The 23396-nt window shown below is 37.7% G+C and overlaps 1 protein-coding gene across 1 annotated transcript in view; it reads right to left on the bottom strand.

The window, feature by feature from the left end:
* Window positions 1-21986, bottom strand: part of LOC131066988 (uncharacterized) — an 81712-nt gene extending 59726 nt beyond the window's left edge. Inside the window, exon 1 of the mRNA XM_058001893.2 lies at window positions 21588-21986. Within this exon, the coding sequence (XP_057857876.2) occupies window positions 21588-21657 (70 nt within the window). The 5' untranslated portion in view covers window positions 21658-21986. The remainder of the gene's footprint in view (window positions 1-21587) is intronic.
* Between the last annotated feature and the right edge of the window lie 1410 nt (window positions 21987-23396).

Below are 23396 nucleotides of genomic sequence, written 5' to 3'. Positions count from 1 at the left end.
AATGGTTCCAAACTAAAAATTTACAGAGAAAGTGACAAACCTGTGATTTCCATCAACATGTTGGGATATGCCATCAAGAGGGATTGGACAATCAACCGAAGTGATGCACTTGAAGAAGACCTCGTGATCGTGGAGTAACCCTACAGGCCCGATAAGATTTGGGCTGACCCTGTCAAATTCTTGGAGGAGAGGATGATGAGGAAACACGGCCAAGGTGTTGCAGTACCCCGCATACACAAACACCTCAAATACCCCAGCCTTGTGGGTAAGGTATGGCAGACACTATATAAGGAAGGCTCAATATGAAGGGACCCACCAAGGGTACATAGCCTACGAGGTTAATAAAGAGGGTGAAGCAAGACAACGAGAGGATGCTACTAAAAAGAAGGAACAACCGAAGGAGGTCGAGGAAGACCTAGAGGAGGAAATCGACCTTGCAAAGTATGGTGCACCCCTCAGCCTGTGCTTAAAAACGGTGATCAAGGGAGAAGATTATTTCATGGCAGAAATGCATCCGGGGGACAAGGCGCCAACCTCCAACTCACTCTGGTGGATAATTTCCAATCTTGTGAGCCCACCACAAATTGAGGGAGAACTAGCAACTCGGTACCAATAGTATGGTGGAAGGTACATTGATGGACGCTACAAAGGGGTGGGACCAACACCCCCACTCAATAAATTTTTTGATCTGGAATATATGGGCACATGCTGCAAGCAGGAGTTTCAAGCGGCCGCCATCCACCTGCTGGTGACGATATGATTCAGAAATAAAGTGCGATCAGAAAAGGACCCCGCAAGAGTAAAACAAGAGACAGGATCCAACGAGGAGGAACTTCGTACAAAATAGAGGATAGAAGCTAGCGGGAAAATAATGAAGAAATGTTCTAGAAGGCTGATCAGGAAGGGAAAGGCCAGAAAATTAAAAAAAGCAATTGATCCAATAAAACCAAGAACACAAATACATGAAAGCAAGGCCGGAAAATCTGAAGTTGGGAAAAATTACTACAAAATGCTCAAGGTATGGGAAATAAAATTTAAGCATTCGGGTGCACAAAAGTATTTGCGGAAATATTTTTTGGAAAAAGCGCTAAAATTAGAAAGAAAAAGTTAGGATTCTTGTGAAAATTAAAAGGAAAAGATTGGGCCTTGTTCAAAAATTAAAAAAGATGGAAAAAATAATAAAGTGGAGAAAGGAAGAATTTAGGAAAAATCAAAAGAAAAGCATTTTATAAAAATGTGTGTGAAAAAGTGAAATAAGGTTTGATAGCTGCAGGCACAACACTTCAATTAAGTCATTATATGTATGGTTAGTAAATCAATAATCAATAAATAATAAACCATAACAAAGCGACTAATTGTCTTCTAAAAGATGTGAGTATAAGATTGCTCTTAGATTTTTATAAGCAATACCAGTGACTAGACTACACCAAGACGAAGGATTTAATCTATATGATAATGATAAACAAGCAAAACGGATGCAAGATGGATGAATAATTCAAGCAAATATGGATTCAAGCAATAATGAATAAACTAAATATGGATGCAAATAATCAAAAAAGCACAATATATTCAAGGACTCAAGAGCAAAATCAGCATAATAATAGTCTCCAAGCGTGTTCTCAAAAATCTCTAGGGTGATTTGAATGAGAGCTGAAGGTTGAATTTATAGAGAATTCTCAAGAGAGGTAATGAAAAAGCTCAATTTAGGATTAATTGAAAATAATTGAGAAATCAGGTTCAGTTAACCTTGAGATAGATTCCAATTATAGTTTAATTGAAATGCATTTAGACAGGAAGTTCAAGTTGCATTAGAAATAAGAATTAATTAATTCCATGCATTTGTGATAAAAATAGATAATTCTTTGATTTATTCAAGAAAAGTCTTTTTAATGCAACTGAACTTCTTTTTCTGAAAAGCTTTGAGTTCTAATTTTAGAGACTAATCAATTTAATTGCTTTTCTGATTTCAAGTTCTAAATTTAGAAAAAGAAATAATATCTCAAGTTTGATTTCTCTCTCAATTCTTTTATTCTATTTTCAATTGAACTCTTGCTTTGTGATTAATTCCTCTTTTGTAATAAATTAATTCCTTTTTTGCATGATTAAATGGCAAATTTATTAATTAATTAAATATGCTAGGATATTTAATAAATTAAGTAGGATAACTGATCAAAAAATGAATAAGGTTGATGTGTATAACCCTAACCCTGGAAGTAAAAGATTGTTATAAATTTGTCCACCCTGCCACTAAAAGGCATTCAGGCAACTAGGAAAATCGAAGAGAGGCATCAGAACAGATTTGGCACAAAGGAGCAGTATACGGACTTACCAACACACGGCAGTTGTAGAGAGGAGATCATTTGTACATCGTATGGAATATAAGGCAAAGTGAATGCAATAAAATCCCGCATGGACACCCCTACGTCATACGGAATCCATTGGAGGCACACGTTGTAGGGAATCCATCGAGGGCTGAGGGAAGGGAGAATTACACTATACTGTCGGGCAAGGAAGGCAACCATTGACAAAGGAGAGACGTCCGTGCGGAGCTTATTATGTACAATGGAAAGAAAATTTTGTACACTGAAGGGAACAATCTGTACGAAAACATTCCATACGACTATATTCAGAGCACGTGGGGACAAGATCCCAAAGAAATAGAAGCCGTATGGATGGCAGGAGGGGATCCAGACAGCCGAAAACAAAGCAAAATTATTCCGTACGGCCACATACAGGAGGGAAAAATTTTGTACAGCCACACATAGGAGGGGAAAATTCCATACAGTCACATAGCAGAAAGTTTGTACAAATTGCACTCAACAGAAAGTTCGTACAGATTGCACAGCAAAAAAATCATACGAATCACACAGGAGAAAATACATATGGATCACACAGCCAAACCAATGACAAACCATACGTCAAGAGATTTGGTTGTAAGTCATACGACGTATGAAAGAGAGGAACAAATCGTACAGGTGGAAGTTGGCAGTACGAGGGAAGCCTTATACTGTACATCGTATGGCAACCACAGTTAAGAAAAGTGCAAACAATTCGGTACGAACAAGGAGCCTATCGTACATCGTACATCGTACAATTAAGAGGGAGTTCGCCAAGTGACACGTTGCCATACAACCAATCAAAACATCAAGGAAGGGAGTTGTACGCCATACGGTTAGGTCACAAGGGGGTGTTCACTCAGTCGGAGGTGTACGGAGTCCCTCGGCCATGGGTGTACAGGAACTCTCAGCCAACCGAAACCGTTTGCATCCACGTGGCAACTAACAAGACAGATGGCGAGAACCAAGATGGGCAACCCTAGTGAAAATAGGCATGACCGTTATGACAGTTATAGGGATAAAGCCAAAGAAAAAGACAAAGATCATTCCTTGCAGGCAAGCGCAACCATGGCGACTGGAGTCAGTAGCAGTGGTAAGAAAATTCGGCTACAAGTGCAATCTGACGAGGGAGTAACTATCGAGAACCTCCCCTTCGAGAGCATCACTAGTGCGGAATGTCGAACCTAGTAGGATACAACTATAGACAACCATCCCCTAAAGGATTCCCTCCGCAAAGCAAAAGTGGCCAATGCCATTCAGATGCCAGTTTTCAATATTCGGGAGTTTGAGCAAGTTTTGAGAACCCTAGTAGCAAGGTACGACCGCCATGCCCACTAGTCCATCGTCCAATTCCAGGGATGCACTATTATAGTTTCTTTCAAGCCCTTAGCATTCTAGCAGATGTTCCGCATTCCCATCAAAGGCGACAAGGTGGCGAAGGAAGCAAAGAAGATGACCAGGGAGACAAGAATTTCTTCCGAAATTGGTATGCAAGAGTGATTTGACTCCACAGTAGTGGGAAAGTTTATGGACTAGCAGCAGTAATTGGGGGGTGAAGAAGACATTCATTGCTAATTCTGAATGGGGATGTTTAATGGACTTGGTGACAAGCAGACTCGTGGGAGCCAGTCGAGCCTCTGACATTGCAGTCCGAATGATCTCTTTCATGAACAGCATCAAAAATGAGAAGGTATATAACTAAGCGCAGTTGTTTGCAAAATGGATAGATGATTTTTTTACCCTCCAGTACAAAACGTTTTATATGTGCCATCACGCCATTGCATTGTTTCTTGAGGTTCTCAGGTTCCAAGTTGATCCAAACAACCGAGGGAGATTTCACCCTCAGAGCAGAGTCGACCATACTAAGTCGCCCATGTTCTATTGGACACACTTGGACACTCTCACAGATGTCCACATCCAGCCACCCTTGAGGAAGAGATGAAGGCAAGACAATGGGCTAAGTGGGGAGATGGAGGTGAAAGAGGAAGACACTTCAGAGGAAAAAGAAGAAGACTCAGACAACACGGAGAGTGTTAGTGGAGATGACAGCTTCAGGATGGTTCCACACACAAGTGACCAAGAGGAGGATACCAACGGGTTTGGAGGAGCGGAGGAACACTCAGCCATGGAGGACACTATCGCCAAAGGGGGTGTACCGGCAAGTTCACCAGTCGTTGAGAAGCTCACAAGGGTAACATTTGCACCCTCTCGACTATCACCTACGACAAAATTGGTGCCAAGTAACCAATTAAGGGTGCCCACTAGCCAAATTCGGATCACTACACCGCTAGATGAGGTGAGACCTGTTGCTATCTTGTTGTAGCCCATCGACGGCACCCTTGCACCAGCTGCCCAAACCAACGTACCAGTCAAAGGGGTGATGAAGGGTACTAGCCCAAGGGGTGACGAAGGGTACTACAACCGAAGGGGTGACGAGGGGTACTACAGCCAAAGGGGATACTACAAGAAAAGAAGCGGATGCCAAAACTGATAGCCTTCTTAGCCGCTTTCACATAAGTACGGATACACCCCCGCCATCACCCAGTCTGACACTAGGTGAGGAGACCCAGAGAACACCAAAGGAAGGTAATCGATAGGAGAAGCAACCAATCCCTGATGTGATAATCAGTGAAGAAGAGAGCATACACCATGGAGGTGAGGAAGATGCACGAAGAAAGGGGACAGAAGCATGACCCAAGGCATCCAATGGACAACCACCATAGGAGGGACATGTTAGGGTTTCCAAACACGCCTTGGAGGATGCCCTTGGTACCATTCAGAGGTACCTTACGGAGCTGGAGGAAATTGTTGTTGTTGCTCAGGAAGTGGCTGAACTAGCAAAGCAGGTAGATAATGGCATAGTACCAACAGAAGCAGACAAACTCCTAGCATTCATGAGGAGTGGTTGTGGGGAGGCATTCCAGCAACACTTTAGAGCTACAGACTAGCCAGACAATTAGACACCGGAGATGGTAGAGTCGTGGCACTAGCCGCAAATGGGGGAAGGACCGGGTGGGGTACTGGGAACCCTACGGAGTATGGAGAGCTCATTCCGAGCTAATTTCTATGAGTTGCAGAAAGCAACCCACTTGGCCAAGGAGTCAGAGGCTGGTAGATTGGCAATGATGGAGGAATTGGTTCAACGGGAGCGCCTCACCACGAGTGAGAGGGAACGGAGAATGGCCCATGAAGCAGAATTGGAACAACAGAAGGTGGCCATGGCAGAGAGGAACACACAGTTGCGAGATGCTGAGGGTCGCGTGGCAGCTTTGACTGGAGAGCTGGAGACCACTCGAAAGGATCTTATGGTGAAGGTGGCTCAGGAGCATCAAAAAGTTGCAAAGAGAGACCTTCGGATTCGATCTGACCAGGTGCAGCACCTTCGTCAGCAGCATTTTGCATATCAGAGCACCACTGCACCAACTTCTTCAACCACTCCAGGGACGTCCTCTCATCTTCCCTCTTCTCAATAATTTATAGTTGACCAACCCTATTTTTGTTTTGTCATCTGAAAGACAACTTTTTTCTTTTTTGGGGGGTGGGGGCTGATGTAGATGGCAATTATGCCGCACTTAAATAAATTATAGTTGTTATGTTTTGTTATATAGCAATGTAATGAGTCATTGGTTCCTGTAGGGATAGGTAGTTGTCTGGCAATTGGCATCTTAACCAACCGCCAAGGGTATATGTACTGGAGATGGTACTGGGAACAGATTATTATTATTGTTATTGTATTGTTCATTACAGGAGGAAATAAAGCTATATCTTTCTGCCTTAAATGTTCTGTGAATTATTCTATGAATGATATTTGTTATTGGTGTTCATGTACTTGCTACATTTTGTTTACTTCTGGCAATCTAAGAACTCACACCGTAGGGAGTAAACATACCCACTGTTGCGTTCATTCATTGAAAAATGCATTGAAACACATAGGGAAAATAGATTAGGTGAAGCAAGTGGTGGCGGAAGCTAGAGGCATTCAAATGTTCATTTGCAACTACCACACCTCACTTGCTCTCTTTAGGTCATTTTCAAAGAAAGAGTTCCTCAAAGCCATTGACACAAGGTATACCACTTCATTTTGTATCGAACTTCCAATTTTTTATTTTAATGAACATTAAATATAGGTATGCCAATTAAATTTTTTATTATTTTAATGAATATAGGTATGCCACTTACTTCATCTTGTTGGAGAGCATGCTTGAGGTGCATGAACCTCTACAGTCGATGGTGGTGAATCTTGAGTGGACTAGATAGCCTAATTCAGCTCTACTGAAGGAAAATCCATCAAACAAAAGATCCTTGACGACAATTGGTGATCCATTGTAAGGTAAGATGTTGCTGATTTTATTTTTTAATTGCTGATTTTACTAAAAATTAGATATTAGATTAATGATTTTCATATTCTGATTTAAATATTTTGAACTTTGCACTTGAAGATATGTTTTCTCTATCATCACACCTATTGTGGTTGTCATTCAATATGCTGATACAGACTCTCCTAGTCTTGGAGAGATATATGAGACATTTGACAATATGCTTGGGAAGATAAAGCAAACAACTTTACTAAGGATCCTACTTTGGGGTTCTATGAGCAACATATTAGACCCATTGTGAACAGAGGTGGAATATAATGAACACCCCGCTTCATATGGCAGCCTATGTTCTAAATCCCAAATGGTATGCACCAAGGGATGGAAGGGTACCTTCATGTGATGATGAAGAGGTTTTAGATGGGTTCATACAAGCCATTGATGAGATGTATCCAAAGGAGGAGGCTTCCATACTTCGCACACAATTCCTTGACTTTACAAATCTTTGTGGTCCTACATTGAATAAACCACAGGCGAGTTTGGATATAGATATATTATCCCAATGAGACCCTATTGGATGGTGGACATGGCATGGGAGGGATACACCACAATTGAAGTTGCTTGCCGCCTCCTTTCACAAGTTGCTAGGTCCTCTATTGCAGAGAGGAATCGGTCCACATATGGCTTTATCCACTCCATCAAGAGGAACAGACTTACCTCTAGACGAGTGAAGAAGCTAGTGGTCATGCATAGTGCTCTTCGACTTCAAGATCGTTAGACTCCAGAGTATCGGCAAACTCCAGCTTTACGGTGGGATGTTGATCCCGAAGATGTGGCCCGAGTTGATGAGGAGACACCACTGGGATTGATTGGGATTCCGTTGGATGAGGTGGACGTGGACCATGATAGTGGCAAAGACTCAGAGGAGAACTCTGATTTTGATGCAATGTTAGGAGATGCAAATTAGGGGCAGCAGTGTACTTGGTTTTTTGTATTTGCATATCATAATTGACAATGAAACTATATGGCAGTAGTGTAGCCTTTGGGCATTTTGTATGTTATTTCTTTAATGTCACATGCATATTGACAATGAATTTTGAACACAAATGTTGTATGTTCAAACTTAACGTTCTAAAATGTTTTCATATGCAATATCCATGTTTTCATATGAATACAATGTATATATGCATGCTTTATCCATGGTTTCATATGACCATTTTAATTTTCCCTATATTTTATGTAGCCCTCCCCTTTGCCACCCCCCGTCCCCAAATTTGGCAAAAAAAATCGTCATCCTTGAAACTCATCCCATCATCCCCATCCCAGAAACTCGAGGTAATGTAGGTAAAAATATATATGCATGCTTTATCCATGTTTTCATATGAACATTTTAATTTTCCCTATATATTATGTAGTCATCCCCTTTGCCACCCCCGTCCCCAAATTTGGCAAAAAAAATCATCTTGGAAACTCATCCCATCATCCCCATCCTGGAAACTCGGGGTAACGTAGGTAAAAATATATAGGGAGCTATGCAATAGGTTGTGATAAGTTTCAAACATTGCAATATAGCATGGAGACTTGTCTTAGCCTTGTGTTGCTATGGTAGCAACAATAAGGCATCTGGTTAAGAACTTAGTGCCATGTCTTAGTCTAGGTAAGTTACTAGAACGTGCAACAATACATATGCATATGTGACGTTGTTAGAGTACATGTGATTATGTCTAAGAGTATGTGAATGTTCTAGACGATGCTCAAGGTACGGCAAGCATCTAGAAGCAATCAACGAGTTGTTCTACCACCGCAAGCCCTGGGTGGTGTTTGGTTGTAGTGTAAGAAGGTATGTGTGTGGTTCAAGTAAAATTGATCAACAATCTTTGACCAAGTGCATGCATCAATGGTGTTTGGTCTTATGAATGGCTTTTCAAATGTTGACTAACATTATTGCAAGGTTAGTACCAAAGTTTTTGTTGGAAACGAGATTGTTAATTGGTAAGTTTATATTTTAAATGTACTATATTTCTTATTTTAATTGAACTTGTGATTTTAAGGCACGATTTAGGAACATTCCAAAAGGGAACATTACAGTACTATACACCATATGTTCTCACCTTACCCATCTTGGGAACTAGGTGATCAGAAAGTGATAAGGACATTGCATTGCAATTTATTTTAGTTAAAAATCTCAAAAAAAAAAAGTGGTTATTGCAGAACATTGTGCAATATATAGGTCTCTAGTTTCATTATCAAAACATCCAAACAAGAAAATTAAAACTCACACATAAGTAGAGATCAAATTTGTTAAGACTCAAGATCTTTAACAATTAATGGGTCATTCTTTCACAAGCCCATAATAGTGCTCAAAACCATCAGTTTTACTGATTTAAAAAAACAATAAGTAAGCCACAATTAGAGGTTGGTCACAAACAAAAACCTACAAAGGTCATGGGCATAAATCACTCATAAAATGTTTGGCACTCTAGTTTAAAGCATATCCATAGCCTACGCCAGCACTGCCTGTGTTCACTTTGTTCTTTTCCATGGGTGTCCTAAAACTAATCAAATATCTCTAAAATAGCAACCAAAATCATTCTACTCCAATTATTTTCAAATTGAAATTTCATATCAAACATAATTGTTTCAGAATTGGAGTCTAGAAGGTAAAAATGAATTCGGCTGTTAACCCACAAACCCTTATTAATTTTCAATCATGGAGTAACTTCAGCCAACCAAATCCGTCTGAATCTTTTCACCTTTTCTACAGCTGGAATTTGCATGCAATCAAACAAGAAACTATGAAGATGTTATTTCCAGATTTCACTATATCTCTATGTTAATGTGATAGCTTTGGTCGGTATCCTTTAGAGCCGACATAGACATAGACAGCTAAATTGTCTAATTGGCCTAATCGGCCTTAGACAATTTAGTTATACCGATTTGCTTATATTCATTAACATGCCAACTTCATATTGAACCGATCTTGTTAACAAATGATGATTAAGATGTGTTAATTAAGAAGTGTCTCTTGGGATTGAATCGGTTCTAATAAAGACGTGTTAAATATAAATGTAATCAATCCCTAACTAAAGGTCGTGTTGATTAATAAGAAGCCGACTCTTGATCAAGTCGTGTTGGTTGGTCAAGACGTGATTGATATAAAGGTTTATTCTATCCATCACCTTCAGCAATCAAGTAGCAAGCAAGTATCGAATCCTTCATACAAGCAGATCGAGTTATCTTATCTACAGCAGATAGAAGACTATCTACAGCAGTTTGAAAATCAACTAAGGAAGATCAATTGTATAAGCCGATCGTATATTCTCTATAGTGAATTGTTGCCATCCATATATATAGCTTCAAGTGTGAAGCAAAATCATTGTAAAGTCTCTTGACATAATTGAGATAATAAAGACATATTCATTGCTGGGTTTTTCACCTTCAAGAGGAAGGTTTTCCCAGGGTATACTCTGTGCAATTTTGTGAATTTTTGTCTATCTAATCTGATCACTAAAACTTAACACTCTGTATGCCTTTAAACCTAAAAAATATAGAAAAGGAAGAAATTTTCACAATGGAAGAGATCACATAACCTGATAGGAATAAAAACAAAAGAATTGCCATATGATGAATTCTGATGAGTATTGTTGATAATCATGCTATAGGCAATTAAAAATTTCTGTAAAACACTTTTCATGGCACCCAAGGTGAATAGGTATTCAACAAATCTTGGAAACACAATATAATGAACATTTGTTCACATCCAAGGCACAAAACCTTCAGCAAACCTTGGCACCCAAAAAAATTAACTTAATGCAATTTATGGTGCTAAAGATGAATATACAATGGCATTATGGCAGCCAACTAAAAATATAAAACAGCAAAACAATGGTGCCCCCTATGGTTTCAAATAAGCACTATGGTGATGGAACAGCAATTTTGGCACCCACTGGAGAAAATAACAGCAAGGAAATCTTCAATAAAAGAAAGTTTCAGCAAGCAATGGCACCCTTCTTTAAATCTGTCATAAAAACAGCACTCAAATGAGAAGGTGTCTAGCTATCTCTTTTCCTCCAAGAACCAACACTACTAACCATCAAGCTAAAAGTCTCAACTTTCCAATAAAAATGCTTGGGTGCCCTAACTTGGTGTTTTATTTTTTCCAAACTGTGATGTCCCCATCATTTACATAAAAGCAATCCAGCATTAGAACACCTGTGATCAAGGTGTGGCAGACCTTGTACACTTCCAAGAAGTTAGCAAATAGAAGTAAGAGTTGTACATAACAATTAATAATTCAAGCAATTAGGTTTGTATATTTTTTATGGTAGATCCAGTTGCACTATGGAGGATATAAAAATGACAACCAAAACAATAATCCTATCAAGGAAAATCATCTTATTTATAAGACTTTTCGATTTTCATCAAGCATCTTCATACGACATTATTTGAAGGATAGACAGTAAGATGGGTTGTTTAGATTGTTTACCATAGTTGATATAGATTGAGCATGACACCTTTGACAGTCCCATACATAGATCAAGTGATCCAATATGACCAAATGCTACTCATACTTTCATATGATCCAGGTCTTGAGTTAAGTGGCGTCAAGCAGGCAATCTTGATAAACAGTAATTCCATATATCGATGTGACCATAAGATTACATTTAACATCAAGTGAATTATATCGTTCATCAAGATCATCAACAATCGCTTATCAAGAAGGATCAAATATTGCATTAAATAGTCCATCGATGTTTCCATCAAGGATAGATTAACAGCGATCCTCGTAGATCGTAGGTTGAGGATAAACAAAATACAGATTAGGGCCATCATTATCACTTTCAAAGAATTATGCCAAATGATGATTAACTAATCACCTTTTAGTTATCTACTAAGAGGTGCAATTACCATGAAGAGTTTTCCAATTAGGCAGCGATTAGAACAAATAAGTTAATAGCAAATGTTCATAAAGAGATACGATTAAGGGGAAGGTATGTCTATTCCCAATCAAAGAATACAACCATTCAATTCTACAGGGTGTTTAATGAGGATTGATCTTATTCCAAGATAATCATCGGATTTTGTCTTTATTTCCTATTTGTATCCATCATTGAATCTGCTCATTTGAGCAACAGCCTTTTGCCATACTCAGGTTGCATAGTTTGAAGGTAATATTCAGAGACAGCACCAACCATATTGCATATTTCCCAAGACCAAATCAGAAACAGCAATCACCCTTTATCGCTATAAGTAATAGGAGAAAGATTGTCAGCGTATTGTTATTGCCATATCAGACACAGCACTATATAGCATCATTGCTATCATCAGAAGGAGGTTCATTGCATTATTCACATCGATACATCAGGAAGAGCAGAGATCTCTATATTTGCAGATTGGAACATTTTACCATTACATAATTCCTCAAGTTATATCAGAGACGGCGAAGATATTTCATCCAATCAATCAAGTTTCTATTTGCAAATTATATAGTACTTGTATTATCACATATTGATCATATGTTTTAGAATGGATACAGTGGCAATCTATTAAGTATTTATTATCAGCATTCATAAGGATTTTGTGTTTTTGACAAGAATAAATCTCTTGCAATTGATTTGAAGTAAATTGTCTCTCTATTCATAAGAATACACCTAAGAGGACATCACAAGTGGTATCAAAGCTAATGAACCTGCCAACCTGTTGGGGAATCATTTCAGATTAGTAGAAAATGAGGACAATTCAAGGGTTGGTACAAACTCAATAATAAAATGAATCCATCCATGGCACAATATAGAAACACTCAAGAGAGACTGACTAATTGTTGAGCATGCTAACACAAGTAAACAATAATGGCAACAAAGGAGGCAACAGAAATCAATTCATCAACATTCAAAGTCCAACTAGACGTATGTCTACAACAAGTTCAAGGCCAATAGTAACAACGTTCCCATCTAAAGAACACCGAGAAGGCAATGAACCCACTACAAGATCAATTTCGACAAGATTGCATTAAGGGAGGATTACAAATTGATATGCCTCTAAGCAACTACGTAGATCTCAGCATGAACTACTTGCCTAGAATAAATAGAGATCATCACCTTGACCCAAGGAGAAGAAGTGAAAAGCTTGAACACTTAAATGAATAGAAGTTGAATGATTGCAATTCAAAAACTGCATCAAGAATTTCATAGACACACTCATCGATCCAAAAATCACAACAAATGCAGGCCTTGAAGGTTGTTACACCCAAGGGAGAGAGTGTAAAGAGTTGGACAGCTGCAAGTCATGAAACCTTAGAAAAGGTTAAACAAAAAAATAATCATCAAACACTACAAGGAAATCAGATTATAGTCACCAAACATTTCAAGGAGCCAAAGGTACAAGGAAAGGAAGAAGTTTTTGACAAAGTTACCCCAAGTTTCCAGGATGGGGACAGCAAGGGACGGCAGGACGCATTTCCGGGACGGCAAATTTTTTTGCCAAATTTGGGGACGGCGGGGGACAGCAAAGGGGACGGCTAAATAAAATATAGGAAAATTTCAAAATTCTAAATGTTCATATGAAAACATGGATAAAGCATGCATACATACATTATATTCATATGAAAACAATAAAACATGGATATAGCATGTGTATGATACTATGAAAAGTTGAAAACATTTTAGAATATAAATTCTGAACATACAACATTGTTAATACTCAATAGACAATATGCAATTATGCATTCACAAATCAGAATTTCAATTCATTCACATTGTCAATATGCATATCAATAGACTCGGAGGTTAAATTTTCCCTACTTCTATCGATGCAATTTCCCCCCATATTTTCAACGGGGGTTTGGGAGCAGTGCCCCCAAGGTGGGGTCAAGGGGCAACGCCCCTTGCGCGCTCCCTGTCGTGATACAAGGCGGGGTCGAGGGGCAGCGCCCCGTGAGGCCAAAAAAACTTATTCTTTAATAAAGGCGTTGGGTGTTATTTTTCTATTAACTCACCAAGTTTGGAGATTTTCTAATCTCTGTGTCAAAATGCCCAAAGGCTACACTGCTGCCATATAGTTTCATTGTCAAAATTATGAATTAAATTTAAAATTTAATTAATGTTATCTTTTAATTTTTTTTATTTTTAATAACAATTTGAATTAATAAGGGGCCTCTATTACAAAATTTAAATAAAAAATTAAAAATACAACTTTTTAAATTTTTTTAATATTTTTAAGGGCCTTAGAATGGGGGACGTTTGGCCGTCCTCAGGACGGATTGGGGACGTCCCAGCTGTCCCCAGCCATCCCCGGGACGTACAGACGTCCCCCAGAGCTAGGGCAGGTGTCCCCCCGTTTCGGGGATGTCCCCTCAAAAAACAGGGCAATTTGGGGATGGGGGGAAATGTCCCTCGGCCATCCCCAAGTCCCCGAAAGGTCCCCGGGACGGGGACGGGGGTTTTCAGGTCGGGGACGCATCCCCGAGTAACTCTGGTTTTTGATACTTCTAAAGAAATAGAAGCAGTTGATTCTTCATATATTTCTTCTATCACAAATGAGTTAAGTACATGGATTCATAAGGATTATGAGACTACCCTTAACCCATCTCAAGGATCATGCATTGAAGATGCCATGGTAGAGATTGAATCTAAGGATCGTAATTCAGACCTTGTGGAGCTGCTTAGTGATAAGGATGTTGACCACAATTATCTTTTACCACTCAAAGAGTACTTAGCATCCACTAACAAATCAATGGTTAGCAATATTTCTAATAACAATGATTCAAAAGTTACATCGTGTGTCCAATCTAATCACCGTGACAAAGATGAGCAAAGAAATGTGACATTGAAGGTATGGAGAGATGAGATACCAAAGATATTAAGCAAGGGTAACTTTCAAATTGTTGATAACCGTTTATTTGAGGTCAAAGCTAATATGTCCTATGATAATCCGCTTTTTGAATTGAATGAAGAAAGCTATTTTGGAATCATATAAAATTGAAGGTGAACACAAAACTTGGGACCCTGGTGCAACTCCTATTAGTGAAGTGTGGAAACAAGCTTGGAGCAGTGAGACAAACCCTAGCAATGCTATCACTAATCACTCTCCAATCAAACTACGAGGGACTGCAGTTCGGATCAGGTTAATAAAGAAGATTCGTTCCTTTTATCAAAGATCAAATGTTGAATGTTTGAGGGGAAACAACACTTAGCGTATATATCCTACACAAAATAGTTATTGCTGTATAGTGATGACATCCATTGATGACTAAATGGTTATTGGACCATTGCTTGCTTTGAAGGAACAAATAATGAAAAATACTACAAGTACCATTCAGATTTTTATCTCCACCACAGTGAACAATAATTTGTATCAACCTTCTAGGACATCACTATACAAACCATCATTGTGATGCTTGCAATAGAGTGGAAAACTTGTTATCCTGGAATCAATTGGGATGATAATTTTCTGAAACCTAATTGTGTTGCATCCAGGTTTGGGTTCATGCAACATTGGATTACTCATGGACATCAAAAGATCACTACTATGGGTATTCAACCTAACTACATTATGATCGAATGGTGCTACAACCATTGGGACCCAGGAATTTACATGATGAATAGATTTCATAGAATGATAAAGTTTGACAAATCTGATGAGTTCACTGGGAAAAGAGTATGTGCTGGAGCACACTACAGACTTTATTGGGATCCGTGAATCATCATAATGGTTTAAAAATGCTTGTGTGCAAGCATCTTCAAGGAGGGCAGACTGTGATGTCCCCATCCTTTACATAAAAGCAATCCAGCATTAAAACACATGTGTGATCAAGGTGTGGCAGACCTTGGACACTTCCAAGAAGTTAGCAAATAGAAGTAAGAGTTGTACATAACAATTAATAGTTCAAGCAGTTGCGTTTGTATATTTTTTATGGTAGAGCCATCTGCATTATAGAGGATATAAAGATGAAAACCAAAGCAATAATCCTATCAAGGAAAATTGTCTTATTTATAAGACTTCACGATTATCATCAAACATCTTCATAAGACATTAATTGAAGGATAGACAATAAGATGGGTTGTTGAGATTGTTTACCATAGTTGATACAGATTGAGCATGACACCTTTGACAGCCCCATACATAGATCAAGTGATCAATTATGCCCAAACGCTACTCATCCTTTCATATGATCCGGCTCTTGAGTTAAGTGACATTGAGCAGGCAATCTTGAAAAATAGTAATTCCATATATCGATGTGACCATAAGATTACATTTAACATCAAGTGAACCATATCGTTCATCAAGATCATCAACAATCGCTTATCAAGAAGGATTGGATATTGCATAAATAGTCCATTGATGTTTCTATCAAGGATAGACTAACAGCTGTTTGCCCTCTCGGGTGAATAACTTAAAACATAAAGCAAGTGATGCAGAATAATAACGCCATAGCTATCAGACAAGTATAAGAGATGTTATTCCATTCATAATTGTCCTTTCTCAAGTTACATTCGAAAGTATATAAAGATACCGAGGGGGTGCGAGCGCCAACCGTCGCACCGCAACTGCCACCCCTCGGTTGCCAACTAACCAACACAATTACAACTTAATTAACTAGTCTTATTTCCGTGTACAATATTGCCACCAACATCAGCAATCCTCATAGATTGGAGATTGAGGATAAACAAAATAAAGATTAGAGCCATCATTATCGCTGACAAAGAATTATGTCAAATGATGATTAACTAATCACCATTTAATTATCTACTACGAGGTGCAATTACCATGAAGAGTTTCCCAAGCAGCGATTAGAACAAACAACAAATGTTCATGAAGAGATACGATTAAGGGGAAGGTATGTCTATTCCCAATCAAAGAAGCAACCATTGGATTCTACAAGGTATCTAATGAGGATCAATCTCATTCCAAGATAATCATCAGATTTTGTCTTTATTTTTTATTTGTACCCATTATTGGATCTGCTCATTTGAGCAACAGCATTTTGGCATATTCAGGTTACATAGTTCAAAGGTAATATTCAGAGACAGCACCAACCATATTGCATATTTCCCAAGATCAAATCAGAAACAGCAATCACCCTTTATCACTATAAGCGATAGGAGAAAGATTATCAGCGTATTTTTATTGCCATATCAGACACGGCACTATATAGCATTATTGCTATCATCAAAAGGAGGTTAATTGCATAACTCGCATCAATACATCAGGAAGAGCAGAGATCTCTATATTTGCAGATTGGAACATCTTGCCATTGCATAATTCCTCAGTTACCGGTTCTTGCCAAAAGTGGCCGGGTCCTGGTCCTGGTTCATGCCCGGTCCTGGTCCGAGCCTGGTTCAACCTGGGTCCCACCCGGGTCCTGCCCAGGCGGCTGGGTTCCCTGTGGCAGGACCCACAGGGAACCCAGCCACCTGGGCAGGACCCGGGTGGGACCCAGGTTGAACCAAGGAGGGCCCGGGTGAACCCAAGCCCGTGGGTTCCCAAAAACGGGGCCCACGGGTTAGAAAACAAAGAAAAACAATTAAAAAACAAATTTTTTAATCTTATTTTAACATTTTGAAACTTGAATCAGTTGAAACTTGAAACTTGAATATTATCTTTTTTGCAAATTATGAATATGATATTACATTCATGATTTACGATATATCAATAACAGAATATTTATTGGCATTGGCAATTATGGATTTATGATTTATGATTTATCTGTTATCATTTATGTATCATTGTATGGGAAAGTTACATTGTATGTTTCATATTTGTATGTTTGAACTGTGAACATATATAATTTTGATGTTTGAAGTTTGAACATATGTATATATGTAAAAAAAAATTAAAATATATATATATATATGTACAGACGAACCTGTACCCATACCCAAATTTTTATTTTTTTTGCCGAATCCGCAAATCCATACCTGAATCCGAACCGGAACCGGTAACTTAGCATAATTCCTCAAGTTATATCAGAGACAGTGGAGATATTTCATACAATCAATCAAGTTACTATTTGCAAATTATATAATACTTGTATTATCACATATTGATCATATGTTTCAGAATTGATACAGTGACATTCTATTAAGTATTTATTATCAGCATTCATAAGGTTTTTGTGTATTTGACAAGAAGAAGACTCTTGCAATTGATTTGCGGTAAATTGTCTCTTTATTCATAAGAATACACCTAAGAGGACATTACACAAACTAACCCAATTTCCCATTTTAATATGTTGGTTGGGTATTCTTATGCAGAAATTAATCTCTTACCTTTATGTATAATGTTTATATTTATATGGCTTTTCCCAAGGCTTTTAAGTCTATTAGTTAATCATATCATTTCTTTCTTTTTTGTAAAGTTTATGAGTGAACTTATCTAAATTTAGGCCCAATCTAACCCATAATAAACTTACCTTGGTGTTTAAGCTAGGAATAAAATCAACCATAAAATTCAACCAAGACGGACCATAACCTACATTTGTTAATGATAGACTTAAAATGGCCATCACATTGGATATATATGACACTAAAATATTACATGCGAAAATCATTGATAGACAAGACTAAGTACGAGTGACATAATAACAACACATAGGTACAAAGTCATGACAATGTAACTTCAGCCTATTAGCCTTTTACACTTACCCACTGCCACACCAGTCTAGGGTTACCAATCATCATCCACATATTCCTACATCCACAAAAAGGGATCAACAGAATCTGCCATGAAATTGGAACTTAAATATATATACACATATGGTATACCTATAAAATAACTGATCATGAACCAATTCCTCATCAATAACCAACACTAAGTTTCACGACAATAAGTCAAGGTGAGGCGAATCTTGGATCCTTCAAGTAACATGCATGATGTACACATATTTAAAATTTGGAGACAATGGAGGGCGGAGCAATGAGGATGTCATCCATGATTGAGAAGCTACTTGCACTGAGGAGGGAGTTTTATGAACAAGTCTTTGCATTGGAGGTTGTGACAAGTTATCTTTATTGGAGAAGTTGTTGGCAGCAAATGAGGGTAGCAGTCACTGACAAAGATCTCAATTGGAATCATTTGTTTTGTATGTGTCCCTCCATCAAACATTCAATATACTAAATGTGCTTCCTCTCTTATTCTTCACCTTCACTGCATATAACCTTTCAACTTCATTGACCAAAGCTTTCATTTAAACCTCCAAAGCATAATTAAGCATTTCTCTTACAATTAATAGAAACTTGCTTTCAACCTACATTGCTAACTGCAATGCCTCCTCCTTCAAGCAATCTGTACTTGTTTTACCCACATCTACCTAAATCTAGAAGTTTTTTGTGAACATCATCTACGGTTCATTAGTCACGTTGAACTGTAATTTCTAGGAAAATGCCTTACATCTTTTACTGTACCCCACCACTAGTTCACCAAGTATCTAAACAAATCATTAATCAACAATTTCACCCATCATCTTTGATTCTAGCTCAAACTGCTGAACATTTTAGTTAGTTTGATCTTAATTTTCTCCTAGTTTCACTTATGTTCAAAGTTGTACTCACTAATGCAATCAAAAGCATCTCCCCTAAGGTTGGTTGGGGATTAAATATTATTCATTGTATCAACCCTAAGGTTTCTAAAATTACAAGTGAATATGACAATTTCTATATGTCATCCCATCATATGAAAAGTATTTTTTCAATAGCAATATTTGGAATCATTACCAATGGTAAAAGTGACTACTAACATTGCTTATTTGGATTCTAACTTGTGGTTGCCATCTCTCCTACTCTTTTATGCTGCCTCTTCCTCTTTTAGCTTTTTCTCCTCTTGCTCTAGCCAATGATAGACAAAAAATACCTTTCCCCAGAAACCTAGATCTAATCATCAACATGTGCTACTTCTTCATGATTAAGGTCTAAATACCTTTCCTGCTCGAATCAGCTCACTTGAGATGCAAATCCCACCATGACTATCTCCAGCACATTGCAACTAGACTTTCACATAGAAGCATCTTTACCTCACTACTATCCTCATGTTCTTCTATCAACCTCATTCCCATCCTTCCTTGATCTCTTGATTTAAATTCTGTTGCACAACAACATCATTCCAATGTGATGCAGAGCAGCAATCCAACTAGGAAGGTTTCTCTTCTCTCAACAAGTGAACTCTGGTAGCAATATTTACTCGATCCCAAGCAAATTTCATGGGGATTGCTGGATTGTGTACTCGTCAAGATGGTTTGCGACCTCAAGGGTTACATTTCTATCTGCTACTGCTAAACCTTCTACTATAGCTTTCAGCACATTTGGTGACAACTCCTTCCAGTGTATTTACCTCTTGGTCAATCTTTGCAAGGATCCCACTTTCACCTGATTGTTTCTTGGTCTCCATCTTAATGAATCCTTTCCCATTGGTCAATAGTTTACCTTCTTCAAGATCTTTCCCATTGGATGGGACTGATTCGTCAACAAAGGTGGAGATGGGAATTAAATTCATGTATTGCAGATTACTGACAAATAATGCAGGAATCCCCGTTGGGGCCAGTGTTCAAAACTTCGCCAATCATTAATCTGTTGCATTAAGAATATATTCGTTTCTTGCCGGATTATAAACATGTCACCTGTAACACAAACTCTTGTCACCGGGAGATACAAATGATATTTCACTAGTGCACATGAAGCTGATCTACTCACCAAGAGGTAAATTACTAAATACTTATTCTATGCCAGAGATGCTATGTACTTTTGCCAAGAGGTGAATCACTAAAAACTTATTCTATGCCAGAGATGCTATGTACTTTTGTACTTTTTCCAAAAGGCAAATTACTAAATACTTATTCTACGCCAGAGATGCTATGTACAGAGGCTACATAGATAAACTTTTCTGTTATAAAATTTATACTTCTGTTTGGGCTGGTAAAAGACTTTTGCCAAACCAACCCACATCTTTTTGTCAGAACTAACTAATGCTTCAACCAGGGCTGGAAAATGTCTTCCTGGGGGCCCAAAATATAAACCAAGGTGACATCTTACTTGTAAAATACCTCAAAGATGCTGCCAAAATCTTCACCAACAACCCTATACAATGTAAAGAACTTTGTAGATAAGTACATCCCACAAACGATTAGCAGTAAGGCAGTAGCAGGTATGTTCCAAACGATTGTGGTGACTTCCAATCGTTTTATATTATTCTGTACGCCATATTTAGACTTGAAATTGTAAGTGTGCAGTCACTAAATCAATGAGCTTTTCTGCAGAAGCATAACAATAAGGGTTTCATATCTTCCCCAAAAAGAAAAACAAAGGACTTTTAAGTTCCAACAATCTTAGCACCCTGTGCACCTAACTATGTTCAGACTATGGTGCGCACACACCCTGGGCGCTCCGGGTTCAAAACTCTGCCTACCCAGCTCAACTACGACATTGTCGCCGTCAAAAACTACAAATCCACACATCCAGTAAAGTTCTCAGCCTCCAAAATCCTTGATCAACATATAAAAAAATTCAAGCAACAAGAAAGACAATAAGGAGGTATATGCATTTGTAACATGGAAATATTTAGACGATATAAAATGCGGGCAGGAGAGAGATGCAATTGTAAAATACACAAATGCATTACTTCCATGGATTTGATGCATCCACTCCAATCTAACTTTAATGTGCCAATTTCAAAGGCAAAAGTAGAAATTCCCAACCTTAAAATCTCAAAATAGGAACACCATCCTTCTATCTCAAAACCCCATCGCCCAATCTCCAAGCATTTAACACAGGGTTTTCTTTAGTGGCACGAGAAAAAACGTTAAATGGGTTGTGATGTCGAAAAGAAGACATCATTAGAATCAAGTTTTAACCAGTTTCAATGGGCACTCAATTATCTACGTGAAAACCTTTTTGTATAATACAATTTGTTGTAAAACCTGATGAATTTCACATGGCAAGATTTTGCTCACCTGGAGCCAAATATGTCGAGACAAACAGAAAGAAAAGGATTCTTCCACACGGTTTGCGATCAAAATTCATGATGGCAATCCAATAAGAGCGTGGAATTCTTGAGCTCCTAGAAGTGAACACCACGAATCAGTAACAAAATTTGCCAACAGATCCAAACCAGAGGTTGTTCAGCTGTCCACTGTTATTTTTCTTTCCTCCTCCTTGTTTGATCTTCTTTGGGTATGTGGATTATGGTTTCTAATTTAACACCTTCAAATTTAGCGTGAGCTACTTTCGATGTGCTTTTCGGCCCTTTCTGTATGATTGGATTGCCGTTTTTCCTCTCTATAGAGGAATCATCTGAGGTCTCACAAGTTTTTAGTTTTTTCCGTTTAGACGCCTACAACGCCGTGACTCCAAGAAAACTTGTAGTTTTCTTAAACACGAGCAACATCGTGACTCCAGTTTGATTTTCTTTCAACGACTAATTAGATCACATAAATTTTTTAATTTTTTCCTAATCTTCAAATTCATATATTCATTCTAAGTAGAAGTATTTTAATATGTATGTGTAATGAGTGTCAAGTAGACTATTCATTCTCATAAGAGATGGGTTCGTCTAACTATTATTTATGAAATGTAAGTCAATGAATTTGAATTCAAAACTGTTCATTAAATTCACATATCCATACCAATTTCCTTTTAGTTTTGAATTATTTTGTTGGAAACATAAATAAATTGTGTATTTTTATGTAAAATGAGTTCCTTCCTTTCTTTACTTTTGTTTATATATACTTCAATGCATATTACTTTATTTTATATGTATATATGTACGTATTCTTATACATAGATCATTTATTATACTTATCTCTACTCCCAATTTTCATACATATCTTTCTCACTTTAATCTTCTTGTAATCACATATGTGGTCAATCTTTCAATATGTAAAATTGATCTCACACTTTGTAGAATTGATCCAAAATGCAAAAATTTAAATTTTAAATCTTTGTCAACTACTACTTATTTCAATAGTCATTATGAACCAACTTGGCACATGTTTGCATGATTAGTTGATATATCAAAGTCTTTAGAGACATTTAATGTGCATTATTTTGACATCAACAACATCTTATTCATTTCCAAAATTTATCTACATTGAGAAGTGTAAGAGTTGGTATAGAATGCTCTATACCATGTATGATTTTATTAAAGATTATGGTCACCTAAAATCTAGGAACTTCTATGAAAGAATGGAGAGAATAGATATGAGAGAATTATTTTATTTTATGAAATTATGCAAATATACAATGATGATCAAAATTGAGATTACAAAGGGAACCCCTTGGTTATATAGCCAAGATGAGACATAGGATTGAATAAGATTATGAAAAGTATCTTAATCTTGTGGCTTGAGACATAAAGTGATAACTATCTTGTGTGTACTCTAAGTAAAGAAGAATGTGATAAACAAAACCCCATGTAAGAAAAAAGTAATCCTCCCCCCCCCCATTAGAGAGAATAAGAAATGGAACTATACAATGTCCCCTCGAAGTAGAGTCTCTTGCAATGATAGTATATGTTCAATAATGAATGTTGAGGATGATCTAATCTCATCAAACAAAATCCCTCCCCTTAGAAAGAAATAAAACCAAGAATGTATGCAAATTGTCTTCCCATTCCTAAAAGGAATATGAGGGAAGAAAGATGAAAATGTGTGATACCTAAGAATTTTGCTCAAGTGCCCCCATGTCGATGTTGAAATTTGTCATAATGTGAGTCAATTATTTTAGGCGACACTAATGAATATGATAATCCATAATATTTAAAT

This window comes from Cryptomeria japonica, chromosome 3, assembly GCF_030272615.1.
Source record: "Cryptomeria japonica chromosome 3, Sugi_1.0, whole genome shotgun sequence".
Classification (NCBI taxonomy): domain Eukaryota; kingdom Viridiplantae; phylum Streptophyta; class Pinopsida; order Cupressales; family Cupressaceae; genus Cryptomeria; species Cryptomeria japonica.
Note: the sequence above shows the minus strand (reverse complement) of the source record. Positions and strands in the feature narration are given on the sequence as shown.